Source organism: Capra hircus, chromosome 4 (genome assembly GCF_001704415.2).
Source record: "Capra hircus breed San Clemente chromosome 4, ASM170441v1, whole genome shotgun sequence".
Taxonomy (NCBI): Eukaryota; Metazoa; Chordata; class Mammalia; order Artiodactyla; family Bovidae; genus Capra; species Capra hircus.
In genome coordinates, this window is record NC_030811.1 from 66,729,418 (window position 1) to 66,757,281 (window position 27,864).

The window sequence follows — 27,864 nt, forward strand, 5'->3', positions numbered from 1 at the left end:
AGGACAGTTGAATCACCTGGGTCTCCCACCCCCAAATTAAAGTAGAATTTTAGGTTATAAGGCCCAGGAAGCTATTTTTTAAGAAGTCCCCTGAGTGAGTTAGAGTACTGTCAGGATTGAGAACCTCTGGTGTATATACGTTTGTTCATTTCCCCTATATGTGGCTTTGATTAGACAGTTCATAAATCTACCATGGCTACTGTTACTTTTTTATCTTACTTTGAAATTAGGTCCAGATTTTTCACCTTGCTGTGCAAATCCATAGCATGTCCCTGTTCAAACTTTCACAATCTTATTTCCTAATATCCCTCTTTAAGTAGTTCACAGTGCAGAAAATTTGAACTTTTGCCTAAGTGTCTGCTTTTGGTGTTTGCCCTGTAATTCTTTCACTTGGAATGGCCTTTCTCTCATCTCTACTTTGAGAATTCCTGCTGATCTTAAAGATTATCCAACATGCACCATTTTGTATCATGCTTTTCTTGAGCTCTGGATTCTGATGCGTATCTTCTTACTTTGAATGTCTTTAGTGCTCTAGACCTCTTGTAACATTCATTTACCCTTGTGTTATAGTCAGCTTTTTGCTTAAGTTATGTTCCCAATGAGGCATTACTTTCCCTTACTCATTGGCTTCCTCCCTGGAGAACCCATAAACTCACATATAAATCTCGCATTATCTTTGATGCTTTCCCTGCCACCCTTGCCCTCTACATGTATGGGCTCACTTCCATCCTTGATAGAACTGTTACACATTTTTCTATCATGGCAGATCATTTGCTATGTGTTGATGACCTGTTTACAGTAATCTTAACAGACAATTTTTCCAATAAAATGTTTCTTCAGTGCCGGTCATAAAGTGCATGTGTGTGTGCTAAGATGCATCAACCCTATGGGCTGTAGACTATCAGGCTTCTCTGTGCAAGGGATTCTCCAAGCAAGAATACTGGAGTGGATTGCCATGCCCTCCTCCAGAGGATCTTCCCGACCCAGGGACCAAACCTGTGTTTCTTAAGTCTCCTGCATTGGCAAGGCATGTTCTCTACCACCAGTGCCGTGTCTGGAGTGCAGTCATAGAGTAGATGCTAGTAAATTTCTATTGAGTCAATAACATATGCAATGGTTAGTAGAGATATTGCTCCCATTTCTTTAAATTATGGCAGATTTATAGAAACATTTTGGGGAAAAAAATCCATAAAAATGAAAACAGAAAAATATGTAACATTTAATGATAATGCATTTTTTTTTTAATTTAGAAAAATGTGATAAAGAAAATACTGAGAGAGAGATAACTCAAGCTCCCGATAGCTGCTTCACACATGGAGAGATGCAGGACCAGCCCATGTGGGGAAATTGTTCGGATGATGAACTCATCAGAAGTAAGTATTTTTGGAGAAAATTGGAGTGATTCAGGGACATGACTATAATAATATGCTCTCAGTTAATCATCTCATATAATTCTGCTAGAAATCTGTAAATCAGCAACTTACCTGAAAGTGTTTTTCATGAGTCTTTTAACATATAGAAGTAAAGCAGAGTATAAATAATACTGTCTGCTGGCTTTCGTCCTGTCTTTAAAAAGGAAGTATTAAACTGAAAATTTTGGACTCCATTCTCAGAGAGATTTAGACAAAACTAAATTCCTTCTTGAGTAACAAGTAAGTAGAAGTTGGACAATTCCACGTATAAACAGACAGTGAAACTAAAAAGATAAAGATGAGGTAGAGGACAGTGAGTAGTATTTTGGTAACACCATGTGGTCCCTGTTCTGGCCAAATGATTCCAAACTGTTTTTTCACAGTTAACACTTTTATCACTACTTAGCTTCTTTTTATTCTCTTCCTCTTCTTAAAATTGCTCTGTAGAATATGTAATAAGCTTTGGTTTAGTTTTGTTTTACTCTGGGAATGCCCAGAAACACCAGTATCTCTTAAGTGCTAGTCAGAATCCATGTTGATGGCAGGTTGTGCTTGTTCTGGCCGCTAAATTCCCCCTGGTGGATTCAATATGAATTTGCCATAGAGTGAAAGATTCTCTGTAGTGAACGTATATATAGAAAGAACATCACTGTGCTGTGCCATGCCTGGATGGCCTTAGGAGTGCTACATCTGAAATTATCATTTATGGTAACCAAATTATCCATGTCACTTTTCAATTTTTCAGAGAAGACAGAGGAAAGTTTTATTCTGGGAATCAAGTGTTACTTTTTTTTGTTTTTAATTTAATTCTTCAGTTCAGACAACTCTATAATACTGAAACTTTTTTGTGTTACTTATTACATTTACTTTGAATAATAGAAACCAAACAGAAAAAAAGCAGGTAGAAGGAAAAGCCAACTTTGTAGAAGAAAAAAAAATAATAAAAACACTATAGAAGGAGACTTAAAGTTTTCAAGCAAAAAGCTCTAAAAGTGACTGTGTTTTAGTTTAATTTTAGAACTATTTTGGTTTTTTACACTTTTCTACTGGGGAATGGAATAGAAAGGAAGTGAAACTCAGAAGTTAGGAGCAAGATTTATTCAGCTTTCTCCAAAGAATCAAAAAATATATATATATTTCAAGTAAATATTTATCTCCAAAACATATATTGTCATCTTCTTTCTAAATGTTGACCCTGCTATTATGAAACTTAAGCGTTTGTGAGATACTAGCATATTTTATCTGTGATCTTTCTGCAAGCAGAGAGCATGAGACAGGGTCTTACAGACAATTTTAACTTTACCTTTTGGGAGGTATGATTGTTTGCTTATTTTTTTCCCCCCATATTCATAGAATTTATGTGTGTTTCATTAATTGATTTATTTCACCAGTTTCCCTTCCCAAGGCTCACACTTGGAAAAACATGAATAAGAACTCTTAGGACAAAAACTAAAATATAACCACCATTGCATAAGGATATGGAGAGTCATGTCGTATTAAAAAACTTTAGTGCTATTTGATGAAACTCATTTTAGCCACAGAACTCACATCATTAAAGTGAATGGATTTAAAACTTACTCCTCTCTCTTGTCTGGATTGATTATGGACAGTGATAAATATTGTAAAGTGCATGAAATAGTTTTTTTATTGAGATAATGATGCAGCCTGTATCGTGGGGTACTGGAGTACTTGGGAACAACTGTCTAGGCACACACACTAATATACACTGAAAGAATCCAGAGAGAGAGATTTATTACCTCCTTTGAGAGAGTGGCTGGGAAAATTGACAGATGAATGGATATCAGATGATAATGGCCGAAGACAGTAATGCTGCTTTTGCTCAAAACATAAGTTGCCGAGAATTTCCACATATTTGTGGGTGACTTTGGATTATGAATTCTGATGACAGATTTCAGAAACTACATTTTTGTTATTTTCCCAGTCACACTTCTCTAGACAAAGGCTACTCTGTTGGGTCTACAGAAAAATTTGATATGTGGATTTTCCAAAATGGAACACTTTATGTCATCTTTAAAACCAACTCAAGTCTGGATAGCATCTGCAAGTTTGATAATCTGATAGCTTTTGCTGTTCCAACTCCCAGACACTAAAGTCTGCTAAGCTAGCCTGACTTTCCATCTTTGGCTTTCCCCATTGAGTCCTTGGCTGTCTCTGCATCATTTAGCGTCTGTCTCTCTTAACCCTGCAGTTAGAGAGATGTGTGTTTTCCTCTTACTTCAGCATCTAGAGCATTTCTGGGGGCCTAGTGCATCTTTTGTAATAACAATAGCCCTGGAAAGAAGGCTGTGGCTCAGAGCTGCATGGGGGTGGGGGGACATCTGTGTGAGTCAGGCCTGGGCTGGCTCCTGTGCCAGGAGTCCTGTGTGGCTCCCTGAGCACCGTGGAAGAGGCGGACAGCTGGCTCTCATGGAACTGATTTTAGTTTCCCACTGTAGTGCGAGGTTGGCTGGATGGAGGGATCATCAGAAAAATAAGGCCGGCTGGGGTGTGGGAACATTTTCAAATGTGCAACCCACTCTTTTTCCAAGCTTCCATGGGACAGTTCAGCTGCATAAGCAAGAAGCAGAGGGGAGTGACTCTGCTGTTGAATGCAATTTCTCTCTATCTATTCTTGAGAGTGGTGAGTGAGGGCTGGCAGCTAACATCTCTGTTGTCCCGGATGCCTGCTGCCTTTTTTGTTGGACATTTAAGGCATAATTTATAGGGGATTGTTAGCTGTCAGTGTGACGAGGCTGTTTTTACTTTTCTGAGAATAACTGGGCTCTGGAAAGTCAAGGGAGTGGCTGCTGTGGAAATTGTATTCTAATTAAAGGGTGTATTCTCAGGCCTCATAAACGAGATCCAAGCTGAGAATAATTTCCAAATTATTCTGTGAACTTTAACCCTGACCTCAGTGGACCACCCACTTGTGGCTCCCACTTGGTGCAAGTTCTACAAAGATTTCCAGCTTTGTGTGCCTTCCCTGGTCCTTCTAGAAAACATCGCAGGTGGCAGACCTGAGGGACTGTGCTCTCAAGGTCTGGATTTCAAATCAGTTGTCCTTGAGTTGCTAACTTATTAGAATCCTTTCTTGAAGTTATAAATAAAGAGAAGAAATCCATATGGAATGAAACATTTCGAATAAATAGGCCACACACAATCTGGTCAGGGAATGTGCATTGTAGCTCTGTTTCTTATGAAATTTAAATTAAAAAGATATTTCCAACCACTGAAGTTTGTTAAAAAAAAAAATCTAAATCAAATCAGTAAAGAATTAAAAACATAAGCAGGTTTTGTGGGAGTTTTGTTTTTTAATAATTTTTTTAATTCTTTTTACAATTTAAAAGGCATTTGTATTCTGAGAAAAATATTCTGGTATTTAATTTCTGGAATGGGGCTTCCATTTTAGAATTTGTAAGAGTCTCTTTCTATGGCTAACATTGGCTTTTCCCCTCAGATTGGCATATGTGGGACAGTATATAATTTGGAGCTATGCCTTGTTTTAATAATCACTCGTCCTCTGATTTGGTGGAATAAATGTTGCAGTGAAGTGACATCCTCAATTAATACTAATTTTTCTATTTAACCCATAATATGCATAAACTGATAACAGGCAATAGGCAACATTTCATGTTTTAATTAGACTAGAAAAGGAATAGAAGTAACATTTTGATCTCAGTCTTTGGGGGGATTTCTAAGGTAGGAAGGATTATATCTGTGAGTGTGTGTGCGTGTGTGTTACTGTGCCTATACTCATAGGCATGAGTAAATTTTCCTTTAATTTAGGTCAAATTCTACTATTCTAATTATTTCCTATGGAGAGCTTACATTTTTCTTCTTTCTAAAGTGCCTCAGGTGTCTCAGATTTTTCTAGGTCTTTCTGAAAATTCTGATTACTTAACTTTACCGTTGGACATCACTTTTTACATAAACGTCTCCTAATTCTAAATGTCATTACTTCACTCCAGAAATTTTCCTTAGCTTCCCTTCCGAAATAAATTTCCCATTAAATGAAACTATTTTGCTCAGCTAATTCTCTCCTTTGTGATTTTGTAGAATTCCCATGATCTGAAGCAAAGTTAGAATGCTCTACTTAAATGGTAATCCCCATTCTATTTAACCCATTTATTCATTTCGAAGAGGTTTTAGTTCTCATAATAGTAAGCACTTAATTGGTCGTAAAACACAAGCTTCTCTCTCTAATTCACAATCGCCTCCTCTTTACTGAGCTGGTATGTCATGCTTTTTCACTCGTGCTTCTACTTGAAATCCTCCTCTTGGCATCCGCTGAGTTTCCTCACAACATCCAGAGGCTCTGCTGTTAGAGACTCTCATTTCTTTTACCAGCCTTTGCTAGCTTATTGCTGATCACCTGTTAATGAATACCATTTCATTACATTAGAGAATGCTTCCTCTATGTAAAATACTGAAAAGCAGAGACTACTCAGGTGTACTATTTATACACTTAGAGCATTTTTAACTTTAAATATAAGGAAAGAAAACTGAGAGGTTTGGATTTAAATCTTTTCAGTGGCACTCATGTTTGAATGCACATCACAGTATTATTTGGTTTTCTTTAGAATTCATTTTGTACAGAAGAGGCATAAACAAGCTCTCCTCCCACCTCCCATAAGTACCACCCAATAGGACTGGGGAATATGGCTTTTCTGTTTCATAGTTAATTGGAGATTCTTTCCTGAATACTTCATGCTTCTTCATGTGGGAGTCCACATTGGGAGCAAGTCACGGTGACTTCCACTGTTTAGTCCTCTATTTGTCTCTCAGAAAAATTATCCTTTTCAATATGCTGACCAAATGGTTATGTAGCTACAGTTCAGATGCTTTTAATTGTTGCTATAGAGAGGAATCTTTAACCATCAGTTATTCCAAAACCAACTCATGGTTTGGTTTCAGGGTTGGGTGAATAATCATAAGCCATTTCTGATGGCTCCCCATATATGCTGTATTGATCAATGACAGCCATTTTAGACTGTTCTGGAATGGAGCTCAAGTTCCCTGACACGCTTTTTCCTAGAGGTGCATTACTCCATGCTCATCTGGGTTCTACCCCAAAAGCTAGGGAGAACCATTGTCCATGTTTTGTTTTAAGTACCTTAGGTTCAGGGTCCTGGAGAGCCACAGAAGCTGAATGCCAGAGTTCAGACCCTGGATGCATCATTGATACTGGCATAGACAAAGTTCCCTAAACTCTCTGAGATTGTATTTCTCATTTTTAGAATGTAGGTACTGATTCTATATACCTCATTGTACTATTTTAAAGGTTATATAAGAAAATGCATATTACATTTTGATTAACACAGAGCTAAGTGGGTAAGCACTCAAGTGAATTTATCAGTTTTTATTATGATTGTTATTGGGCCCAAGTATCAGTTATAAGGCTTTTTTCTCCACTCTCTGTGATGAGTTATGTGTCCCGACATACTGGATACAGAGACCAGGTTTTTCTGAGACCATTAATACTTATGTCCATGACTGAGGCCAGCACAGTTGCTGGTACATGGTTTATGCTTAATAAATGCTTGATTACTTAAGTATATTGAATTAATGAGAGGAGGGAAGAGATTCTTTACCCATCTTGCTTCTATTATTTCAGCTTTAAGGTCCTATGATGGACATTCTAAATCATTGCCTTTTTCCTTTTACCCCCTTCTTAGGTAAGCTTCCCAGGTGGCTCAGTGGTAAAGAATCTGCCTGCCGTTGCTAGAGACGCAGGAGACAAGGGTTCTATCCCTGGGTATGGAAGCTCCCCTGGAGAAAGAAATGGCACCCCACTCCAGTATTCTTGCCTGGAGAATTCCATGGGCAGAGGAGCTTGGCGGGCTGCAGTCTATGGAGTGGCGAGTCTGGGACGACTGAACGCACACCCACAGCTGCTCCCTTCTTACTCCCAAGCTACGCCTGGCTCATTTATATTAACTTTCAAGTTCCACAGATGCTCTAATGATGTAAAGCTGTCGAGTCCTAAGTTTGACTGCTGTTCATTGATAAGGCTCTTTTGAAGCCTTCTAAGTGAACTGTGGCAGCGTTCTGGATAATGTTTATTGTCTGTGGAGGTGGTTAGGGATGACACTTTGGTTAGAGCCTTTCCCCCTGTTCCTTATTTTTATTGCCTATTTATAAGAAAAAGTCTGAGATTGCTTCAGTTCCCTTCCTTCCTTCGTTTTTCCTTCCCTTGCTTTCTCGTTATCTCCCCACCTCCTCCTCTCTCTCCTTTCTCTCTTCTTCTCATATTTCTCTCTGCCCTTCTAAGTTAGTTTTTATGTTTTGTATCTATAAAATATTTTTTTTATTATTCTTAGATTCCTATTAATGTTATTTAATTTATTACTTCACTTTTCACCTTTATCAAATACCACGATTCATTCAGTTTCCATTTTATATCCTACTGCTCTTTTGTTAATGGAGAAGGCAATGGCACCCCACTCCAGTACTCTTGCCTGGAAAATCCGATGGGTGGAGGAGCCTGGTGGGCTGCAGTCCATGGGGTCGCAAAGAGTCGGACACAGCTGAGCGTCTTCACTTTGACTTTTCACTTTCATGCATTGGAGAAGGACATGGCAGCCCACTCCAGTGTTCTTTCCTGGAGAATCCCAGGGACGGGGGAGCCTGGTGGGCTGCCATCTATGGGGTCACACAGAGTCGGACACGGCTGAAGTGACTTAGCAGCAGCAGCAGCTCTTTTGTTAAAGATTAAGGTTTTCAGATATTCCTAAAGTCTTTTGATCTTTTTGGGGTGAGATGAGATGGTATTGAAGTGCAAGTGGTGGATGAGGACTCAGTGAGGAAACCAGACTTACTGTTTTTCCACTTGGGAGTTCATTGAACTGGAGGGAGGAGCTGAGGCCTGGGAACTAGCTTAGGGACCACCATGAAAACGCTAACCACTGAAGAAATAAATAACCTTCAATGATCAAGACCATAAATACTGCGGTCTAGATAATTTTAGTTCTCAAACCTCAAACTTCCTGGGTCTGAACACTCTGAATTTATGCAGAGATTAATACTTGTACAATGTGTTACTATAATGAATTTTCAGGATTAGGAATCAAACTATAACTTTGAAAACTGAATAAAAAATTGGTTACATTACGATGGGGTGCTAATAGTTTGCCGAAGCTGTTGTGTTGGATACAGTGATGAATGATATAGGAGTGGTCTCTGCATTCAGAATTTAGTCTGGTGGAAGAGACATACAGTTCATCTTGAAATGATAGTGTGTGTCTTGAATGCTATGATAAGTAACTGCAGGTGGCTTTGTGTTCACATCTGTGAAACATGCTCAGGTAGAGGAGGGTCCAAGGGGGCTTTCCAGAGGAAGTGATGTCTGAGATGACACCTGAAGGAGCTGGGCAACTCAGGCAAAGCAGGGGCAGGGGTGGAGCCAGAGTGTTTGAAGCCTAAAGAACAGTGCACCTACGGATCTAGAAAACACGTGGCCAGTTTGAGGAGAGGTGGAGAAGTTTTGTGTAAGCTGGGATATAAATTGTTAGATGAGGAGTGGAGAGATGAAGGGAAAGAATCTGTTAACAAAGGTTAACGGAAGATGGAGGGTATGGAAGGTAGAAATGGCTTAAATTTATATTTTAGTTTATATTTTAGGGTGATTGCTTTTCAGTAGTTTAAATGGTAAAGGACTGAAGGCATTAAGAGAACAACTGAGACTGTTGTATTAATTCAACTGAGAAAAGAAAGTGGCTTGGACTGGGGTAGAGTGGCTGGTGGGGTTGCAGGAAGTAGGTGGATTCAGCTTCAATTAGTAAGACATCTGGGGTAAGGGACTGACAGGAGCTGGAAAGGAGACCAAGGTTTTTAGTTTGGACAAATGAAAGGACAGTGGGGCAAAGGGTTTAAGGACATTGTCCAACAAGGGCTTCAGGTGATGGGTTGTGAATATCAAATGGGTAGGGAAAGAAGTAAAGACTGGAAGGATCTTCCAAATACAAAAGAAAAACCAATGAAACTAATGAATCCCTGAAAATTTGTTTCCTTTTTTTTTTTTTTTTTTTAAGAAACAAAAGTAGGTATAGATGCAGTAAGTGAATGGGATAGGTGGAAAGAGAAGATGGATAATGAGAATGGGGAATAGGAACTTAAAGATTTCTGCGGTGGAACAATCCCAGGTGAGGACAGAGGACTGAGTGTGAACCTCAGGATGGGTGGTGGAAATAGCTTTTCCTAAATCTGAGACTTCAGTTGGGAAGAGGATTTGGAAACTTCATAAAAATTGCCATATTTGGCAGGTGAGGAAACAGAAATCCATGTTTCTACCAATCAACATGGCAAAGTTAGGGCTTTATCTGTGTTTTTCTTGCTTCTGAATCTCTTGAATTTCTCACAATAACCTAGTGGCTTGGGATAAGGCAGTCACTTGGTTATCTCTGGGTCTTTGTTCCTTTGTGCTACCATCAGTCACCTGTTCTGAATGAATGCAGCTGAGGACTCTGAAATGAGTGAAAAATAATAAACATGATTTGAAGTTGCTGGTCATCTTTATTGGTAGATTCTAAAGAATCTTCTCCATCTAATGAAAAGTGGTGGCTCAGATGGTAAAGAATCTACCTGCAGTGCAGGAAACCAGGTTCAATCCTTGGGTCAGATGCTCCCCTGGAGAAGGGAATGGCTACCAACTCCATCATTCTTGCCTTGAAAATCCCATGGACAGAGGAGCCTGGTAGTCGACAGTTCATGGGGTTGCAAAGAATCAGGTATGACTGAGCAACTAACACTTTCACTTTACTTCAGAGGATTTCTCCATCTAGTAGACATACAGAATTGGAATTTAAGAAAAGATAAAATTAATCAGTGTGTGTGTGTCAAATTAATATATGTGTGTATTTATTTATTTTTTAATGGAAGGTGTCTCCTCACAATAGTTAGCTCTGATAATGTGAAATTGAGTGAGGATATACTGGTGAAGTAGACTCTATTTAATATTGTGTATACTTTCTTCTGGATTACATTTTTTCCTATGAGGTGAATTATTTAATTGTATTAAAAGTTTTAAAAAGAAAATTCTCCTGTGTAGCAAAAATGATGAGGTTAAGGAGCTGGTTTCCCAAAGCTACGTTAGATCCCAGTTACCTGTAGGAAATGCTCAGGTCACAGGTAGGCCAGGAGATTCAGCTTTCTTTAGGGTCTGAAGAAGACGGGACCAGCTATGTCATTTTGAAGGTGGAGAACCATGTAAGATGAGAATGCAGGGCCCCTTGTGGAAGACTTGTTATGAATTTCACAATGGCAACTGCAGAGCATTCAACCAAGTGCACGTGTGCTTTTAAACTTGTTGCTCAGTGCTCTTGCATGGGTCACATGCCCATGAAGCTGGGCCAATGAAGTATTGAGAGAGCAAGGATTTAGTTCTGGTAAGCAAAAAATATTACTTTGTACCCATTTTGTAATTTTTTAGTAAGTTTCTGAAATTCAAGAAGGAAGGAGTTTTTCAGGACTCATCACATCCAGTGATAAGTTGTTAGTCCCATGCATGAGTAGCTCATATAGCTGTAAAAACAGCTGCCAGAAAGAAGGGAGGGAGTGATTCCCAGCTCTTATCCAGCTCTTGGTAAAGCTGGCTTCAGCTTTACCAAGGGTCAGTGCTGAGAATGAGGGGCTATAGCAGATTGATGGAATTCCCCTCCACTCTTTTCAGGAGCCCCATTGCTCTTCACCATAGGACAGCTGGGAGTCAATACTGTGACATGTCTGTGATTCTTTAAAGAGCCCTTTAAGACTCAGTGGTAAATCTGAGCTCCATGATTCTCTACTGGAAACTAGATTCTTCCTAAGTCCCTGGGTTCTGTAGCAGGAGACACAGAAGTCAGGGAACTCTCTCTTTAAAACCCCCAGATGCTGGCATTAGAGGGTGAAATTATATTAAGTGAACCAGAGAAGAGAATGGGTGGAGAAATTTGTTCTGCTTTGGCATGTTATTTAATTAAATACATTTTCCATGGTTCTTGAGAACTTAGATTGGGAGATTTAAGGAAAAAGATTCCCACAATCTCAAATGTCACAAATAATTGATTCATGCTGATGTGATGATAATAAGACCGTATGTCTCATCTTTGGATGCTGCCCATACATTGCTTGTCTCTATGAAAAAGATTCATCCGTGTGTCATATATTTAGAGGCCTTCTTTGCAGGTTATCTTCTCTGTATTCTCTCAACATTACCAAGGTGCTGTTATAATCACAAAGTGGAATGATAATGTAGGTTGCATCAGTGACAACAGCACAGCTAGCGAATAGTGTGATCTGGCGTGCTGCGATTCATGGGGTCGCAAAGAGTCAGACACGACTGAGCGACTGAACTGAACTGAACTGAGTGTCGTTAACATTGTCCTACTAGTCCTCTGAGTTAGACTTTTCTCGTTGCACTTCCCCCATATGCAGTAAATTTTTAAAAGTCTTACCCAAATAGCTCTGAATAAGAAAACTTAGTACTGGGAATGTAAAATTAAACCCATATTCATACATAGTTAAGTCTTCAATATTTTTTACTTTAGCCAATTTAAAGGGGTTGACTTGAGGTCTGGGTTTTTGAAAGATAGCAAAAGCCATTCGGTGTTTATTTAGATAGGCACAACTTGCCTTTTAATTTTTTAAACAAAAGATTCCTTTAAATTTATCAAATTTCAAAGTCTATATGTATATGTAAATATGCATATGAGTCTTTTTTTTTTTAAATAGAGGATTGAATAATACTTTTTCCATGAAATTGAAATTTGTTTGGACTCAGACAAACTAAATTCAAGGAAGGGTGAACAGCTAATTTCAAGGCACAAAATCTTTTCATCATTTCAACTTTAAATTTGAGTCTAGTTGCCATCTGGTGCCTGGAAAGATGGTTGAGGGGTGTTGGTGGTACATTGGTCGTTGTGAAAACATGTGTTGGGTATAATATTGTTGTGACTATTCATGCCTTCAGCTCTAGCTTCTAGCATAATCTATGCTTAGTTCAGTTCAACTCAGTCATGTTCAACTCTTTGTGACCCCGTGGACTACAGCACCCTAGGCTTCCCTGTCCATCACCAACTCCTGGAGCTTACTTAACTAGTATCTTATTTGTTCTCTAAGTCAGGCTTCCCTTATTTGACTGATGTAGAGCTTCTTTTAATTTCTTTGAAGTCACATCATTTTTTGCCCATTTTAACTGTTTCACTCTAGCTACCTTACAAATATGGACACACCTTGGACCTTGCCACCAATGAGATCTACTCTAAGATTTTGAAATTAACTTTCTCATTTCTTCCTACACTTTACCTTAATTACGCCTAACCTGCTAACTATTTACTTTCTCCCCATAGTCTCTCATCTCCTCCTTCACTTCACCTGCCGTTTTTCATGGCCATTTTGGAGTTGCGCATGATCTTTTAATATCCCCTAAATTCTGTGAACTTATACTGTATCTGCTGAAACTTAGATAGCTGACCATACCATCCGTCTTCTCACTTCATGTTCTAAGGGCTATGGATCATAAATGTTGTGTAGCAGGAAGAGGAGCTCTGTCTAAATGAAAGAAAGTGAAAGTGTTAGCTGCTCAGTCGTGTCCGACTCTTCGTGATTCTATGGACTATAGACCACCAGACTCCTCTGTCCATGGAATTCTCCAGGCAGGAATACTGGAGTGGATTGCCATTCTCTTCTCCAGGGAATCTTCCTGAGCCAGGGATCGAACTTCTGGCCACCTGCATTGCAGGCAGATTCTTTACCATCTGAACCACCAGGGAAGACCATGGTATAAATATGTGGTCTCTAATGTCAATTGATACATCTCTGCTGCTACTAGATATACAGTTTCTGGTTGACTTCCTCTTGTGGTCCATCCTTGCCTTTTTATGACACTGTTTTATAAGGAATCAGATTATATCCTAATTCCTTCATCACTGAGATGTTTTAGGTTCTATTTAAGTATCAGCTCCTGGTGTTCAAAACCAATTCTACATAGCTAATACCTTAGCCTATCTTAATCTGTCATGGAACAGTTAAAGACAGCTAAATTAGTCTTCTTATGGGTCACTTTTCTCAGTCCAGTGGTCTATTCTCAGTCCTTTTTTTTTTTTTTTTTTTTTTGAAAAATTTGACAGGACATGTTTCTAGTTTGAAATTCCTCTTCCTCCTGCCACTCTCTCCCTGCCTCTGTATGAGTGGCTTTCTTTTAGTCCCTAAGATGCTCTGAGTATCTTTGTTTCTGGGCTTTTGCATTCCAGGTCTCCCTCCAGACTTCACTGTCACTTCCAAAAGGAGGCTTTTCCAGACCACTCAAACTGAAATGGGTTTCCCTATTTATCTTAGCACCTTTTCCTTCCTGATGCTTGTCACAATTCGTAATTGATTTTTGCTATTACATGTCTAATGTTTGCTGGCTTTACATTGCATTCCTAGCAATTAGCATTACTCTAGGATAACAATAAATTTTCAGTTAATTATTTTGGATGAACTGTAGTAATAAAATAAATTTTACTTTGTCCTCCACTTTCTTTCATGAACTTTCCTCCTAGCCAAAATGTGCCTCTCGCTCTTCCTTCTACCTGTTGAGGATTTCCTTCTCCCAAGCTTCACGAGAGTTACCTATATTTCCACATCTCCAGCCAGACATCTGTGATTTCTCCCTTGTTTGGTTTTGCAGAGTGTTTATCTTCTTCTCTCCTAAAGGACTCATTAATTTCAAAGTTGTAGTGCCTGTGTGGATGGCCCTCTTCCCTGTCACTGAGCTGAAGGCTCCTTAAAGGCAGAATTGGCATCTCACTCAGTTTTGTAGCCCTCACCATGTCTAGCCCAGGGCCATGCATGAGAGTCAGTTCCCAGTACGTACATGTTAATTGTTGAATAAATGAAAATCGGTACCTTTTGACTATACTTAGCTTCTCTGTAGGAGACTGACAGCTTTGAATTGGTTAAGCTCTAGTAATTTGTCTTAAAATGTGGACTGACTATCTCTGCTTCTCTTAAGGAGCTAATTTCTCAGTCTACAGTTCATGCATATCAAAGAATGCTTTTTATTAGTTATATTAACAATGTCATTACTTAGAGTTTTTCACAGTTAATGAAATTTTTTCATATTGATGATCTAACTTGGCCTATCAGCAACTTTATCAGGCAGGTGGAGTAAATAGTATTACCTGTAGATGACATTGAGCTCAGAAAAGTCAAGCAGTGTGCCTAGGGCTGCAGAGCTGATCTTCAGCATACCTAGCAGTGATTCTCACATGGGGGTAGAGCAGAGGGAAGGCTAAGGACTGTGCTGTTTGTGGTTCTCTAGAGAATGCATTAAAATCACAGGGAGAAATGGCCGTTTTCCCAGATTATAAGCTTATTCCAAACTGAAAATTCTGATCCATTTCCTAGTTGAGATTTATTGCCATTCTACCACTATGAATGATATGACTGCATCCTGCCTTTGTCTTAGGTCAGGAAAAAGAGTTGGGAAAATTGCAACCTACTATACTCCTTAGGAATGTCATTTTTGTTAAATGCAAGACAATTGCTAGGCTTAATATATACTTGACATCTTAGGAAAATGGCTTCTTTAATTTTCAGAACTATTTACTCATTGCTTCCATGAGAACTTGTTCTCATTCCAAGAGATAGAGAGTCTTGGCATCTGCCATTCTTTTTGTGGTATGAATATAGGCGTTTTCCTATTGCAGGAAAAAAAAGATCTTAATAATGGGAGCTGAACATCTTGGGGATGTGGGTGGACGGGAATATGATTTTACAGTCATACTCCTGTGTACAAAGCAGTGGTTCTCATCTCATCTCCACATTAACTTAAAAACAGGCCCCACTCCATACCAATGACCTCAGAATCATTTGGGAGTAGGGTCTGGGCAATCATAACTATTAAAAGCTCCCCAATTAGTTCTGAGGCAGAGCTCAGACATAGAACTTTTAAAGTTTTCAATCAGATGTGTTGCCCTACAACAAATAATCTTGTACAATAAGCTGAAAATTAGTTTTTACATTTAAAGACTTTTTTTTTTTTTTAAGTTGTGACTCTAAGACCCAGAGGATCTGATGGGTATGAGTGCCTATTGGGGAGAACCCGGGTGTTGGCCACTTGGCTTAGCTCTGAGCCTTTGGGGAAGTTGCTTTCTCAAGAGATGTTCACGTCGTTCAGAATGTGTTTCTTCTAATTTTGCTATGTGCCACTTGAAGTTTTATAACACTGGTAAGCATGATTATAATTTATATATGTAGCCTTGTTAACTGGCACAATGAAAAGACTTTAAAATTTGTGATAGTAAGGCACTATGGTGTGTCTTAGTAATCTTGACATTTATTAAATCAAAATCAAGGTGTATATTATGTGGGTTAGGCATTTCAAGTTTGAAAACCCTTTTGCCTGTTTTTTTCTAAAGAATTACAAATGCTTGTGTCTTTCATCTTCTTTAGACACTCAGTCCTGAATTCAAATAAGCTGTCATTTTTCGTTAAAAATTTCTGGAATAAGCAGCCTTCCAAACACTGTATCAAAATGTTTGTAAATATATTGGAAAGAATATTTCCATGATTATTATAGCTAGAGTTTGTTCTTTGAGTCGAGCAAAGTCTCTTATAATGGAGATACAGTTTACCTAAGAGTCATATTAATAAGTAAAAAAAAAATCAGCTTTTTGAATAATATATGAATTCATATGGTATCAGTGGTATCTTTGCATTTGGGACAATACATAATTAGTTTTAATTCTCTTTGAGAGGGAGATGTGGATGTTAAAATAAATTGCTGATGAAGCTATACTTTGGAGAAGAGTGTATTTCAAAACTTGTGCAATATCAGCTATTTCTTTCAATGCTATGGAAGTGTAGCCTAAGACTGAGAAGATTTATTGGGGGCAGTTTCAAACCATTCTTAGTATATAAAAGTTCACAGTTTGCTACTTGGAATTGGGCACCATAAAGAAGAAGAATAGCAAATATTTATAGCCCTGCTTGGAAAACATTAGTTATATACAACTTCTGGCACCATTGTTTGTAGCCAATAAACCAAATAATAATCATTTGCTTGTATAAAAATAATCAGTATCACAATATTTAAGCATTCAAAAGGGTTTGGTTATAAGTTATTATGAGTTAACCCTTTACAAAATACTGCATAATAGACCTGCAGAAAAATAAGCACTTACAGAGTAAGAAAACTTAGATTTATGCAATAAATATATTCTGAGGGAGGAAAGAAGGAATAGAGTTTGTAATAAATTGACTTTATTAAGTAAAAATGAAGAAACTACCTCTGTGGAAGGAACTTTCTTACTATCAGGAATAAATATTCCATACTTACACGGTAGAAAACCTAATCATTCTAACCTTGAAGGACTTTGTTCAAAGGTTTCAATTTTATCATGGACTTTAATCAGGCTATAATATACCTAATACATGTAGTAGAAGATCCCATGCAAGCAGTTTACTATCAGCTCTTAATTTTTTGAGACACATAAATAAAATACTTTACTTTCGTCATCATTATTTTAAGTATGTTCAAGAGTTTTCTTCCTGAGAAGTGGATTCCATTACTTAGCCAAAGATTCATCACTCTGCTCCTCATTGTTTTTCTCAGGTTTGCTTATTTTGATAAACACTGAGTTCGTGATCAGCCCCTTGTCCCCATTAAGCCTACAGAAAATGAAGGGTTTGTTACAATACTCACTGGGAAGAACTCTTCAATTTAGTTTGTTTTTCTGGTGACATCTACAGTGTTAAAGTAAAAATATTTATGTGGAACCATTCAGAGTGCATATTTAATGTGCTAAAAGCACAAACATGTGGGAGTATTCATTTTCTGCATTTTTTTTTTTAACTAAAAACAAACAAAAGCCCAACCACTACTTCTTGGACCTAAAAAACAAAATAGGATAACTCAGCTCACAGAGTCAGAATCTACAGTTCTGACAGGCTGAATAGCTGCGATTATAGTTTGGTCAGTAATAATGACAGATTTTAGTGTCCATTTTAGTGTATGAAACACTAAATTACAATGAGTTGAAAAACGGATAGTTTATAGTCCTAGAATAACATTTCTTAAGGGGGTAAGGATGACATTGTTAAATCATTTCAGGGTAGTTTTATTCTTTTCCCTTCTGTTGTAGGTGTAGTGTTGTTTTTACTTCTTTGCATATTAATATAAATGTGAAAATAGTGTGGATGTTCTGTTGGAAAAGAGGCTTATTACTATGTACATCTTCACCCTCAGTGTATATCTATATTTTTTTTTTTTGGCACACAATATTAAAACTTGGTCCTTTGGTTGGGGTGTGGGGGGTGGAAACTTAGTTCCTCGCAGAATGTTATAAAGAAGTTTCTTTATTCAGATGACTTAATTTGTATAAGTCTTCATACGGGCTGCTTCAATTTTGAGAGTTTCCAGTTAGTCGGGCCTGATGGAATCCACTCTAGTATGCCTTGCAAACTAACCCTGAAATCTCACATACTATTAATGATTATGTATGAAGACTTTGGAAGAACTAGAGATATAACTGATGATGGATATAAACACGGCATAGTGGTTTTTTTTTTTAAAGTCAAGGAAAGTATATATTTGACAAGCCAGTTACCTTGACTCTCAAATTCTAAACAGACAAAGCATTTGGAGGAAAAGTGAAAATGCAGTAATGGTCAAAGTCTTGACTGATTTGTCTCCCAGCTCCATCTTGACAGGAGTGAGCCTTCTGGTAGTAAAGCAGCAGCACCTAACAGTGGTGCTCAGAGAAAGGCTGTATATGTGTGTAGAACAGTAAGGGGTGGAGTCCTGTGATTTGGATTCTAATCTTGCCTAAAACCCATTAGCTGTGTGGCACTGGGGAAGTCACTCGCCATCCAGCTTCAGCTTCTGCATCTGGAGAATATAGATGGAAGGAGTACCTATCTCACTACCACATGAGGTTGCTGAAGGGTCAAACATGGAAATCTAAATATTAAGTCTAAGTTTATAAGTGAGTATTATATAATAATGATGAGAGTAACTAGTCCCTGGGTTAAAGGTCAAAACAAAGGACCCCTTTGAGTTATGCCTTGAAAAGCATGGAATTGCTTCTGTAATTGCATTTTTAGGCTAATCCAGAAATATATTAAGTAGAGGACCAGAAAAAAAAAAAAAATGGTGTGTGATTCTCTGGATTCTCTCACTGGTTATCCTGGAGCAGGGGGAAGAGACAAGTTACTCAATACCTTGGCCTCTTTCATGATTCTAAAAATAACTACCCAACACAGGTCATCAGAAAATGTGCGCTGCACAGATCTTTCTTATCTTTAAAACTGAATATTAATTTTAAAATAAATGAAGCCTCTCAATCAGTTAAGAAATACACACAAGAGAATGCTATGCTGTGCCTAGGCACTCGGTCATGTCCGACTCTTTGCAACTGCATGGACTGTAGTCCGCCAGGCTCCTCTGTCCCTGGGGATTCTCCAGGCAGGAATACTGGAATGGGTTGCCATGCCCTCCTCCAGGGGATCTTCCCAACCCAGGGATCGAACCCAGGTCTCCTGCATTGCAGGCAGATTCTTTATCAGCAGACTTACCAGGAAAGTCCCATACAAGAGAATGTTCTTCAACAAAAAGAATAGTCTTTTTGTCCTTAGTTCCTGGTACTACCTCTTGTATTAGTGTTTTCAGTATAAAATGGTGCTTCTACCTTTGTTACTAATCAATAGGAATTCACTTCTGTGTGGATTCATGTTAATAAATGGAATTCTGACTTATCTTAATGCTAAATTAACTACTTTAAAAATGGGGACCAATTTTTACATGACTGCGAGCCACACGCAGAGCAGTTCTCCCGGGTCCCCTTACCCTAGTGCTCTCCACCTGAGTGCCCTTTCCCAATAAAATCTCTTGCTTTGTCAGCACATGTGTCTCCTTGGACAATTCATTTCCGAGTGTTAGACAAGAGCCCAGTTTCGGGCCCTGGAAGGGGTCCCCCTTCATGCAACAGTTCCAGTATTAGATTTCAGATTCTCCAGTGGAGTGTGCAAGGCAAGAGACAGAATCCCTGGAGGAAGAGTGTGCTTTTTGAAACCTCACCAAGATGTTACTAAAGCATGTATATTGTTCAAATAAACCCTGTAGAGTTAGAAAAAGGTTGAGACATACTGCTTGAGAATTGTGTTTTAATTGAGTAATGAAATCTGATTTAGGAAATTGGAATAAAATATGAAGATAAGTACAAATCAGAGTGATATAATTATTTCTAAAATCTGAACAGATATATAATGATAGTAGCAAGATTCCCTCACAACCATTCATTTTCTGTTAAAGAACTTCCAATAATTCATGCTATTCTCTCTAGCCTCAGAACAATTTTCACCCAATTTCAATATAAATAGATTTGCACATTTCAGGGAAATGGATTTATGTGTTTCTTTCTTGGCAGGTAATTACAGGATAAGATTTCTATAAATGTTTCCTAATATTCCAAATTGTTGTTTTATTTTACATTTATATACAGTTGATGGCCCCTTTATGTAACTTTCTAAGAACCCTTTTATTGAGAGTGTCTTGATTCACAGTTTTAAGCCAACTTCTGGTCAGTTACACTGAGAGTGGTCTTATCAGTGAATAATTTATCGTAGTAATGGCTTATATAGTAAAGAAGCATAATATCTAGAAAAATACTGCCAGGAATTTTTTATGGAAGCACAGTGTATGATTTTTCTAATATATTTGTTTATAAACTGAATTACACAATAAATACGTGGTCCAAAAGGCTGTGCAAATATTCTCCAGCCACACTGCTTCCCATCAGTTCAGCAGTATGCTGAGCCCTCTTCTACTTCAGGGCTTGTCACAAATGGTTAGCCTGGCCTGGAACCCCATTAATCCTCTTTGTGAGGCCCTGTCCCCTTCAGATCTCTGGAAATGCCATTCCTGTGTATCCAGACCAAAATAGTTTCCTTGTTCTCTCTGATAATAGTAGTTTTCTTTTATAGCACTTACCATCATTTCAACTAGCAGTCTATTTCTTATTTGTCATTTAATGTTTAGTCTCTTTTTTCACCTCTGTTTAGTCCCAGCACTTTAACCCACTATTTTATCTTCAAGTGCTAAGATAACAATCTTAGTTTTCGGTGTGTGTGTGTGTGTGTGTGTGTGTGTGTGTGTGTTTTTTACTAGTTCCAGTTATTATCTGTGTATTTTTGTCTACTGTTGGAAACAGAACACCATTCTTTTGATTAAAATAATACAAGGTCAGTGGTGATGAACAAACATGACATTCTTATTTTTCCAGTTCTTGTAAATTATAGACACTAAATGGCTGTATAAATTATAAAATGTGTGTGGGATAGCTGTGGAGCTTTGGAGGATAAACACAGTTGCTACAGGTTCTAAAAATCATCTGGATTAAGTAGACGAAGCCTTATCAGAGGTATGGGAGAAGGCAGTTGTGCTTGTTGTTGTTGTTCAGTCATTAAGTTGTGTCTGACTTTTTGTGACCCCGTGAACTGAAGCATGCCAGGCTTCCCTGTCCTTCACTGTCTCCTGGAGTTTGCTCAAACCCGTGTCCATAGAGTCAATGATGCCATCCAACCATCTCATCCTCTGTCACCCCTGTCTCCTTTGCCCTCAATCTTTCCCACCATCAGAGTCTTTTCCAATGAGTTGGCTCTTTGAATCAGGTAGCCAGAGTATTGGAGTGTCAGCTTCAGCATTAGTCCTTGCAATAAATATTCAGGGTTGATTTCCATTAGGATTCACTGGCTTGATATTCTTGCTGTCTAAGGGACTCTCAAGAATCTTCTGCAGCACACAGTTCAAAAGCATCAGTTCTTTGGTGCTCAGCCTTCTTTATGGTCCAACTCTCACATCTTTACATGACTACTGCAAAACCATAGCTTTGACTATACAGACATTTGTTGGCAAAGTGACGTCTCTGCTTTTCAATATGCTGTCTAGGTTTGTCATTGCTTTTCTTCCAAGGATCAAGTGTCTTTTAATTTTGTGGCTGCAGTCATTGCCCACAGTGATTTTGGACCCCAAGAAAACAATATTTGTCACCATTTCCCTTTTTTCCCTGTCTGTTTGCCATGAAGTGATGGGACTGGATGCCATGATCTTAGTTTTTTGAATGTTGAGTTTTAATACAGCTTTTCACTCTCCTCTTTCGCCCTCGTCAAGAGGCTGTTTAGTTCCTCTTCCCTTTCTGCCATTAAAGTGGTATCATCTGCACATATGAGGGTGTTGATATATCTCCTGCCAGTCTTGATTCCAGCTTGTGAGTCACCCAGCCCAGCATTTCACATGATGTACTCTGAACAGAAGTTAAATAAAGCAGGGTGACAATATACAGCCTGGATGTACTCCTTTCCCAATTTTGAACCTCTCTCTTGTTCCATGCCTGGTTCTAACTGCTACTTCTTGACCTACATACAGGATTCTCAGAAGGCAGGTAAGGTAGTCTGGTATTCCCATCTCTTTGATAATTTTCCATGGTTTGTTGTGATCCACACAGTCAAAGGCTTTAGCATAGTCAATGAAGCAGAAGTAGTTTGGTTTTTTTGTTTTTCTTGCTTTTTCTGTGATCCAATGGATTTGATCTCTGGTTCCTCTGCCTTTACAAATCCAGCTTGTACATCTGGAAGTTCTCAGTTCATGTACTGCTGAAGCCTAGCTTGAAGTATTTTGAGCATAATCTTGCTGGCCTGTGAAATGAGTGCAATTGTGCGCGGTAGTTTGAGCATTCTTTGGCACTGCGTTTCTTTGGGATTGGAATGGAAACTGACCTCTTCCAGTCCTATCGCCTCTGCTGGGTTTTCCAAATTTGCTGGCATATTGAGTGCAGCACTTTCACAGCATCATCTTTTAGGATTTGAAATAGCTCAGCTGGAATTCATCACCTCCACTAGCTTTGTTCCTAGTGATGCTTTCTGAAGCCCACTTGACTTCATATTCCTGGATGTCTTTCTCTAGGTGAGTGATCACAGTAGCATGGTTACCCAGGTCATTAGACTTTTTTGTTTAGTTCTGTGTATTCTTGCCACCTCTTCTCAATATCCTCTGCTTCCATTAGGTCCTTGCCATTTCTGTCCTTTATTGTGCCCATCTTTGCCTGAAATATTCTCTTGGTATCTCCAATTTTCTTGAAGAGATCTTTAATCTTTCCCATTCTATTGTTTCCTTCTATTTCTTTGCATTGTTCACTCAAGAAATCTTTCTTATCTCTCCTTGCTATTTTCTGGAACTCTGCATTCAGTTGGGTGTGTGTGTATGTGTTAAGTTGCTTCAGTCTTGTCTGATCTTTGTGTCCATGGGATCCTGAAGGCAAGAATACTGGAGTGGGTTGCCATGCCTTCCTTCAGAGGATCTTCCCAACCTGGGGATCGAACCTCTCTTTTTTATGTCTCCTGCATTGGCAGGCGGGTTCTTTACCACTAATGCCACCTTCTTTCCTTTCTCCTTTATCTTTTGCCTCTCTTCTCAGCCATTAGTAAGGCCTCCTCAGACTTATTTATGTTTCTAGGTATGGCAAATGTACTTAAGATTTTATTTAAATGATTGAAATTGAGAGGTATAAAATGAACATTATTGTTTTCTTATTCCATTCCTTCATTCATTTTTTTTCTAAATGACCACTTTCTAAGTGCTGGAGCAGATATTAGGAAGTGATGGGCACTTAATAAATGCTCATTGAGTGACTATACAAGTGGATGAATGACATGTATCTTCCTACAGACGAGCCTCCTATCTGGTGAAGAGAGCAGACCTTTAACAAATTTTGCTCTGGAAGCAGACAGGAGGGCAGTTTGGGGTCAACATGGGACATTGCTGACCAATGAAACTGGAAGATGTCTCCTGGAGGACCTCTGGGAATAGCATTTTTGTATTTTTAAAAGAGACAGTTGGAATGAGCTCCCTCTTTTTTTTCAAGGACTGTCATCATCTCCCAATGTGGTGTCTGGAGTTGTGTCAAGGAGTTTTGTGACTATGTGGGGGAAAAGTCAGACGGGAAAGTAGACATGCCAAGGATGGCAGTGAAAATATAGAACCTGCGGAATTAATGATACTAGAGCTGTCCTATCTTTGGGTTTCTTGCTACGCTAGATAGTACCTATCTGAAAGCTCTGTGAAGGCAAGGTCTTTGAAAGTTTGGTTCACTGTAAATCCCTTATGCCTAGCACAATGGCTGGCACAAGAGTATGTACTCAACAAATATTTTTCAATAATGTGTTTAATTTAGTATGTAGCCAAAGGTACCTTGATGAATTTTGTGTGTTTTAATGGCAAAATTGGAGGAAGAAATATTTGCATAAACGGTCTCAATCATACTCATCTTCAAATGTGGTTAATGCACTTGTTCCTTTGTGTTTAAGTCATTTCCTGATGCTTATGTTTGGGTAACATTTTATTGTCACAGAAGTTAAACTTATCTTGATATGTTGGTGAAGGCAAGAATCTAAAATTCACATTCTACCAATCAGGCTCCAAAAATTAAAGCAGCTTGTAAGGAGGTAGGGACAGAGATTTCATCTTAGGAGAAGACAAGATAATGAGAAAATAGTGTTATTTTCACTTATGCATTTTTCTATTGAAATCTTTCCATTATGTTTAAGTTTATAGTACATTGTTCACATATGAGAATTTTAAATGTATATTTGTGAATCTTCCTATACAGTCTTGCAAAATTTCATTACACCATTTTTCTGAAACTGTTGTTCATTTCTGGGATAAGCAGCTCTTTTTTTCTTTACGGAGGAAATACAAGATCTCCTACTGGGGCTGGACATGACAGTTAGGACCATCCTAGTCTTAGAGTCAATTCTGAGAACTTTGCTTGGAGACCTGTTTTTCAGATTATGTCAGAGACAGCATCATCCGTTATGAGAGCTGTTCTTTGAAATAAAGTACAAAGGTTTCCTTGTCTTGAGTCACATCTTAAAGAAATTTATTGAAGAGTGAAAAGCCATCCTAATAACAAATACCCACCAATGAAGTTTAACTGTTATGTGTTCTGTTAAAGCTCTGGGGAATTCATAATGACAGAATTTAAACTTTTCTTCTGATTTATCTTATATAAACTACTGAAAATAAGTTGACTTTTTAAATGTTCAGTTAGCAATACATAGTTTTCTCTGATTCTATATCTCCTAACTGAAACTTAATTTGCATTGCCACTTCTGAAATCTCAAGGAGAAACCAATTTTACTTGTACATTACGTTGGATTTACTTTTATTATAGGGAGGAGGAAAAACTTTAAGCTCTATAATTTGGTATACTGACTTTTCCTAGGCTGTTTTCAAAAAGGTCACTTGACTAGTATTTTTGATGTATTTCCCTATGCATAGTTTGATATCAGTAACTGAATCTTTAATTCCCTTGTAACAGAGTGGGTTTCTTGAATCCTTCCTATAGCATCACCATCCTCATATTATGCTTTTATAGCAATTCCCTAGACTCGTGAAGGTGAAGGAAGAAGTTTATAATGGTACTGAATACCAAACTGTTGCTTGATTTATTCAGGAAGGTTCTTATACACTGGGATCAAGTGACAGCTTAAAAGCTAGTATAATTTATCATCATCAGTTAATTTTCACTGGGTGTCCACTGGGTGCTGAACATTGTACAAGGCTTTTTGTCAGCTGGTATGCACCTGATAAGGTTGATGGAACTCTGAGAAGACAGAATCTTGTCCTTAAGGCACTTGCTATGTAATCAAAGGCAAGTCAGCAAATGCCTAAAGTTGTCAAGCTCTGCGTGCAAAACCCATGTAACTGAAAATACTAATTTTAGAAGGGCTCTTGTCAGCAAATGAAGGTCCTGTTCTCATTATTACCTGCACCAGGGTGATATGGACAACCACCAGAATAAAGGGGATGATGTTGGGTGGACCAAGAATAGGTATCTATTGGTCCAGTCCCTGGCTGACCGGCACCCATTTCTCTTGTGTGTCTACACAGATACATTTTGTTCCCTACATATCATTTCAAAATATTCCTACCTAATGAGACCCTGTCTTCTTTTGAACAAGCTGTGTACTTTGCCTGTCCCTAATGAGAAACAAGTCACGTTCCTGTGATACTCTAGAGCTGGTGTCATTTGGTCATTATTCCACAGACTTCTGGGTGATCTTTATTCCTCCTCTAAAATGATCACGAAATCTGATCTCAAACAGATCTGGGTGTAGTGCCTCATGTTCTTGGAAATTATGCCCTAAAACGTATCTGATTGTATAGGAAGTATAGGATAGCTGCTCTGTAAACTCAAGTACAGGATTGGTCTAGAGAGTGTCCATATCACCCTGGTGCAGGATAGTCCAGAAGATGCTGTGGCCAGGGACTACCATGTGCATTCTAAGTTGCTTCAGTCGTGTCCGAATCTGCGACCCCATGGGCTGTAGCCCACAGGCTTCTCTGTCCATGGAATTCTCTAGGCAAGAATACCGGAGTGGGTCGCCACTTTCCTTCTCCAGGGGATGTTCCTGACCCAGGGATCGAACCCAGGTCTCTTAGGTCTCCTTCACTGGCAGGTGGGTTCTTTACCACTAGCACCATCTGGGAAGCCCAGGACTATCATGGGCATCTTTGTTAAGTTTCTTCCCTAAACTTGGCCTGGCTTCTGTGGCCAGTGGATGTGTTACCTGAGGATTATCTGCTAAGAAGTTTTCCCTTATTGAGTGTCCTTCATGGCCATCTCTAAGAAGGGCTTTGGGGAGGATTCCCTTGCAGGGGCCTTAGCAGTTCTTGTTGGTAGCATCAGGGATTGCCTTAAGGTGGAATAGTCCCAATTCTTTATTTGCTGGACTAGGAATTTTTTTTTTCCCTTAGCTATATAAGTTCTTTAAGATATTTGTTAGTTGCTTATGAATATACCCCTCCACCCCCACCCCCTACCTTTTTTTCCTTTGGAGGTGGTTGTGGCATGCTCTTTTTCTGGTAACTGGTATAAGTTATGTGTCAAATAGTTTGACTCTGGTTCCTTGACTAGCCACTTTTGTTTCAGGATTCAGGGATCCCTCTGTTTCCTTTAGTCTTGATTTAATGGCTTCCTGTCACTTGCTCTTCTGTGGGTGGTGAAGCTTGACTCAGGTCATATGCTTCCTCAGGCTCCTTCCCCAGCTCGTATCCCTTGGGAATGAGTCATGGGAACTACCGAGCATGAGGGAGAGACACTTGAGAGAGCCTGGAGGTTCAGGCTCCTACCACTCCTGCACCTCCCTAATATCCCCTCATTTCATTTTCCAGCACATCACATTTACCTGATCACCCTGCATTCAGACTGGAACAAATAATATGGCTGCTGAAATTCAGATAAGAGATCTGAACTTCAGCAATCTAACCATTACTGGCTACCAGGACTGTTTCTTACGTTTTTATATCTGTGAGTTGCACAAAGGCAAGGGAGGGCTGAAATCTAGCCCTTGTTCTATTCACCAAAGCTTGCACTTAGGCAAGGAAGACTTTTTGAAATTTGTCTGTATTGAAGGGAGTGTCTGTTTCGATTTATAGGATACCTGATTTGTTTGTGTGTTGCTGGGTTTGGCTGTATTGCTTGCAGGTAAAAAAGCTTTCTTTAATAAAACTGTCTGCTTTTTCTAGTTGACTTTCATGTTGGCCAGTTAGATGGAGTTTGTTGTTTTCTTACAGCAGCTACCAAAAGCCAGGAGAACTCCAAAATACCAATATATGGGTAGATTTCTGCAAGTCCCCTAAAGCTCCACCCTTCCTTTGCATGTACTGTGTCCCAAGGACTGCAGACTGCTTATTTTAACTAGCCGTTTTGCTACTGTTTCATATTGACTACTGACATTCCAGCTAGGATGGTGGTTCAGTTGCTCAGTGTGTCGGACTCTTTGTGACCCCATGGACTGCAGCACACCAGGCTTCCCTGTCCTTCACCATCTCCCTCAGTTTGCTCAAACTCATTTCCATTGAGTCAGTGATGCCATCTAACCTCATCCTCTGTTGGTCTCTTCTCCTCCTGCCTTCAGTCTTTCCCAGCATCAGGGTCTTTTCCAATGAGTCAGCTCTTCCCATCATGTAGCCAAAGTATTGGAGTTTCAGCCTCAGCATCAGTCTTTCCAGTGAATATTAAGGACTGATTTTCATTAAGATTGACTGATTTGATCTCTTTGCAGCCCAAGGGACTCTCAAGAGTCTTCTCCAGCACCACAGTTCAAAAGTATCAATTCTTCGGAGCTCAGCTTTCTTTATGGTCCAACTCTTATATCCTTACATGAAACCTGGAAAAACCATATATTTGACTATGCAAATCTTTGTCAGCAAAGCAATGTCTGTGCTTTTTAATACACTGTCTAGGTTTGTCATAGTTTTTCTTCCAAGAAACAAGTGTGTTTTAATTTCATGGCTACAGTCACCATCTGCAATGATTTTGGAGCCCAAGAAAATAAAGTCTGTCACTGTTTCCATTGTTTTCTCAATTATTTGCCATGAAGTGATGAGACTGAATGCCATGATCTTCGTTTTTTTGAATGTTGAGTTTTAAAC

The 27,864-nt window shown here is 38.8% G+C and overlaps 1 protein-coding gene across 4 annotated transcripts in view; it reads left to right on the plus strand.

The window, feature by feature from the left end:
• Positions 1 to 27,864, plus strand: part of MDFIC (MyoD family inhibitor domain containing) — a 96,658-nt gene that overhangs the window by 20,327 nt on the left and 48,467 nt on the right. For 3 of the 4 annotated variants that reach the window (XM_018047180.1, XM_018047181.1, XM_018047182.1), the window contains exon 3: positions 1,251 to 1,373. The exons of the other annotated variant lie outside the window; for it this stretch is intronic. In XM_018047180.1, the coding sequence (XP_017902669.1) occupies positions 1,251 to 1,373 (123 nt within the window). The remainder of the gene's footprint in view (positions 1 to 1,250; positions 1,374 to 27,864) is intronic. 4 annotated transcript variants of the gene reach the window in all.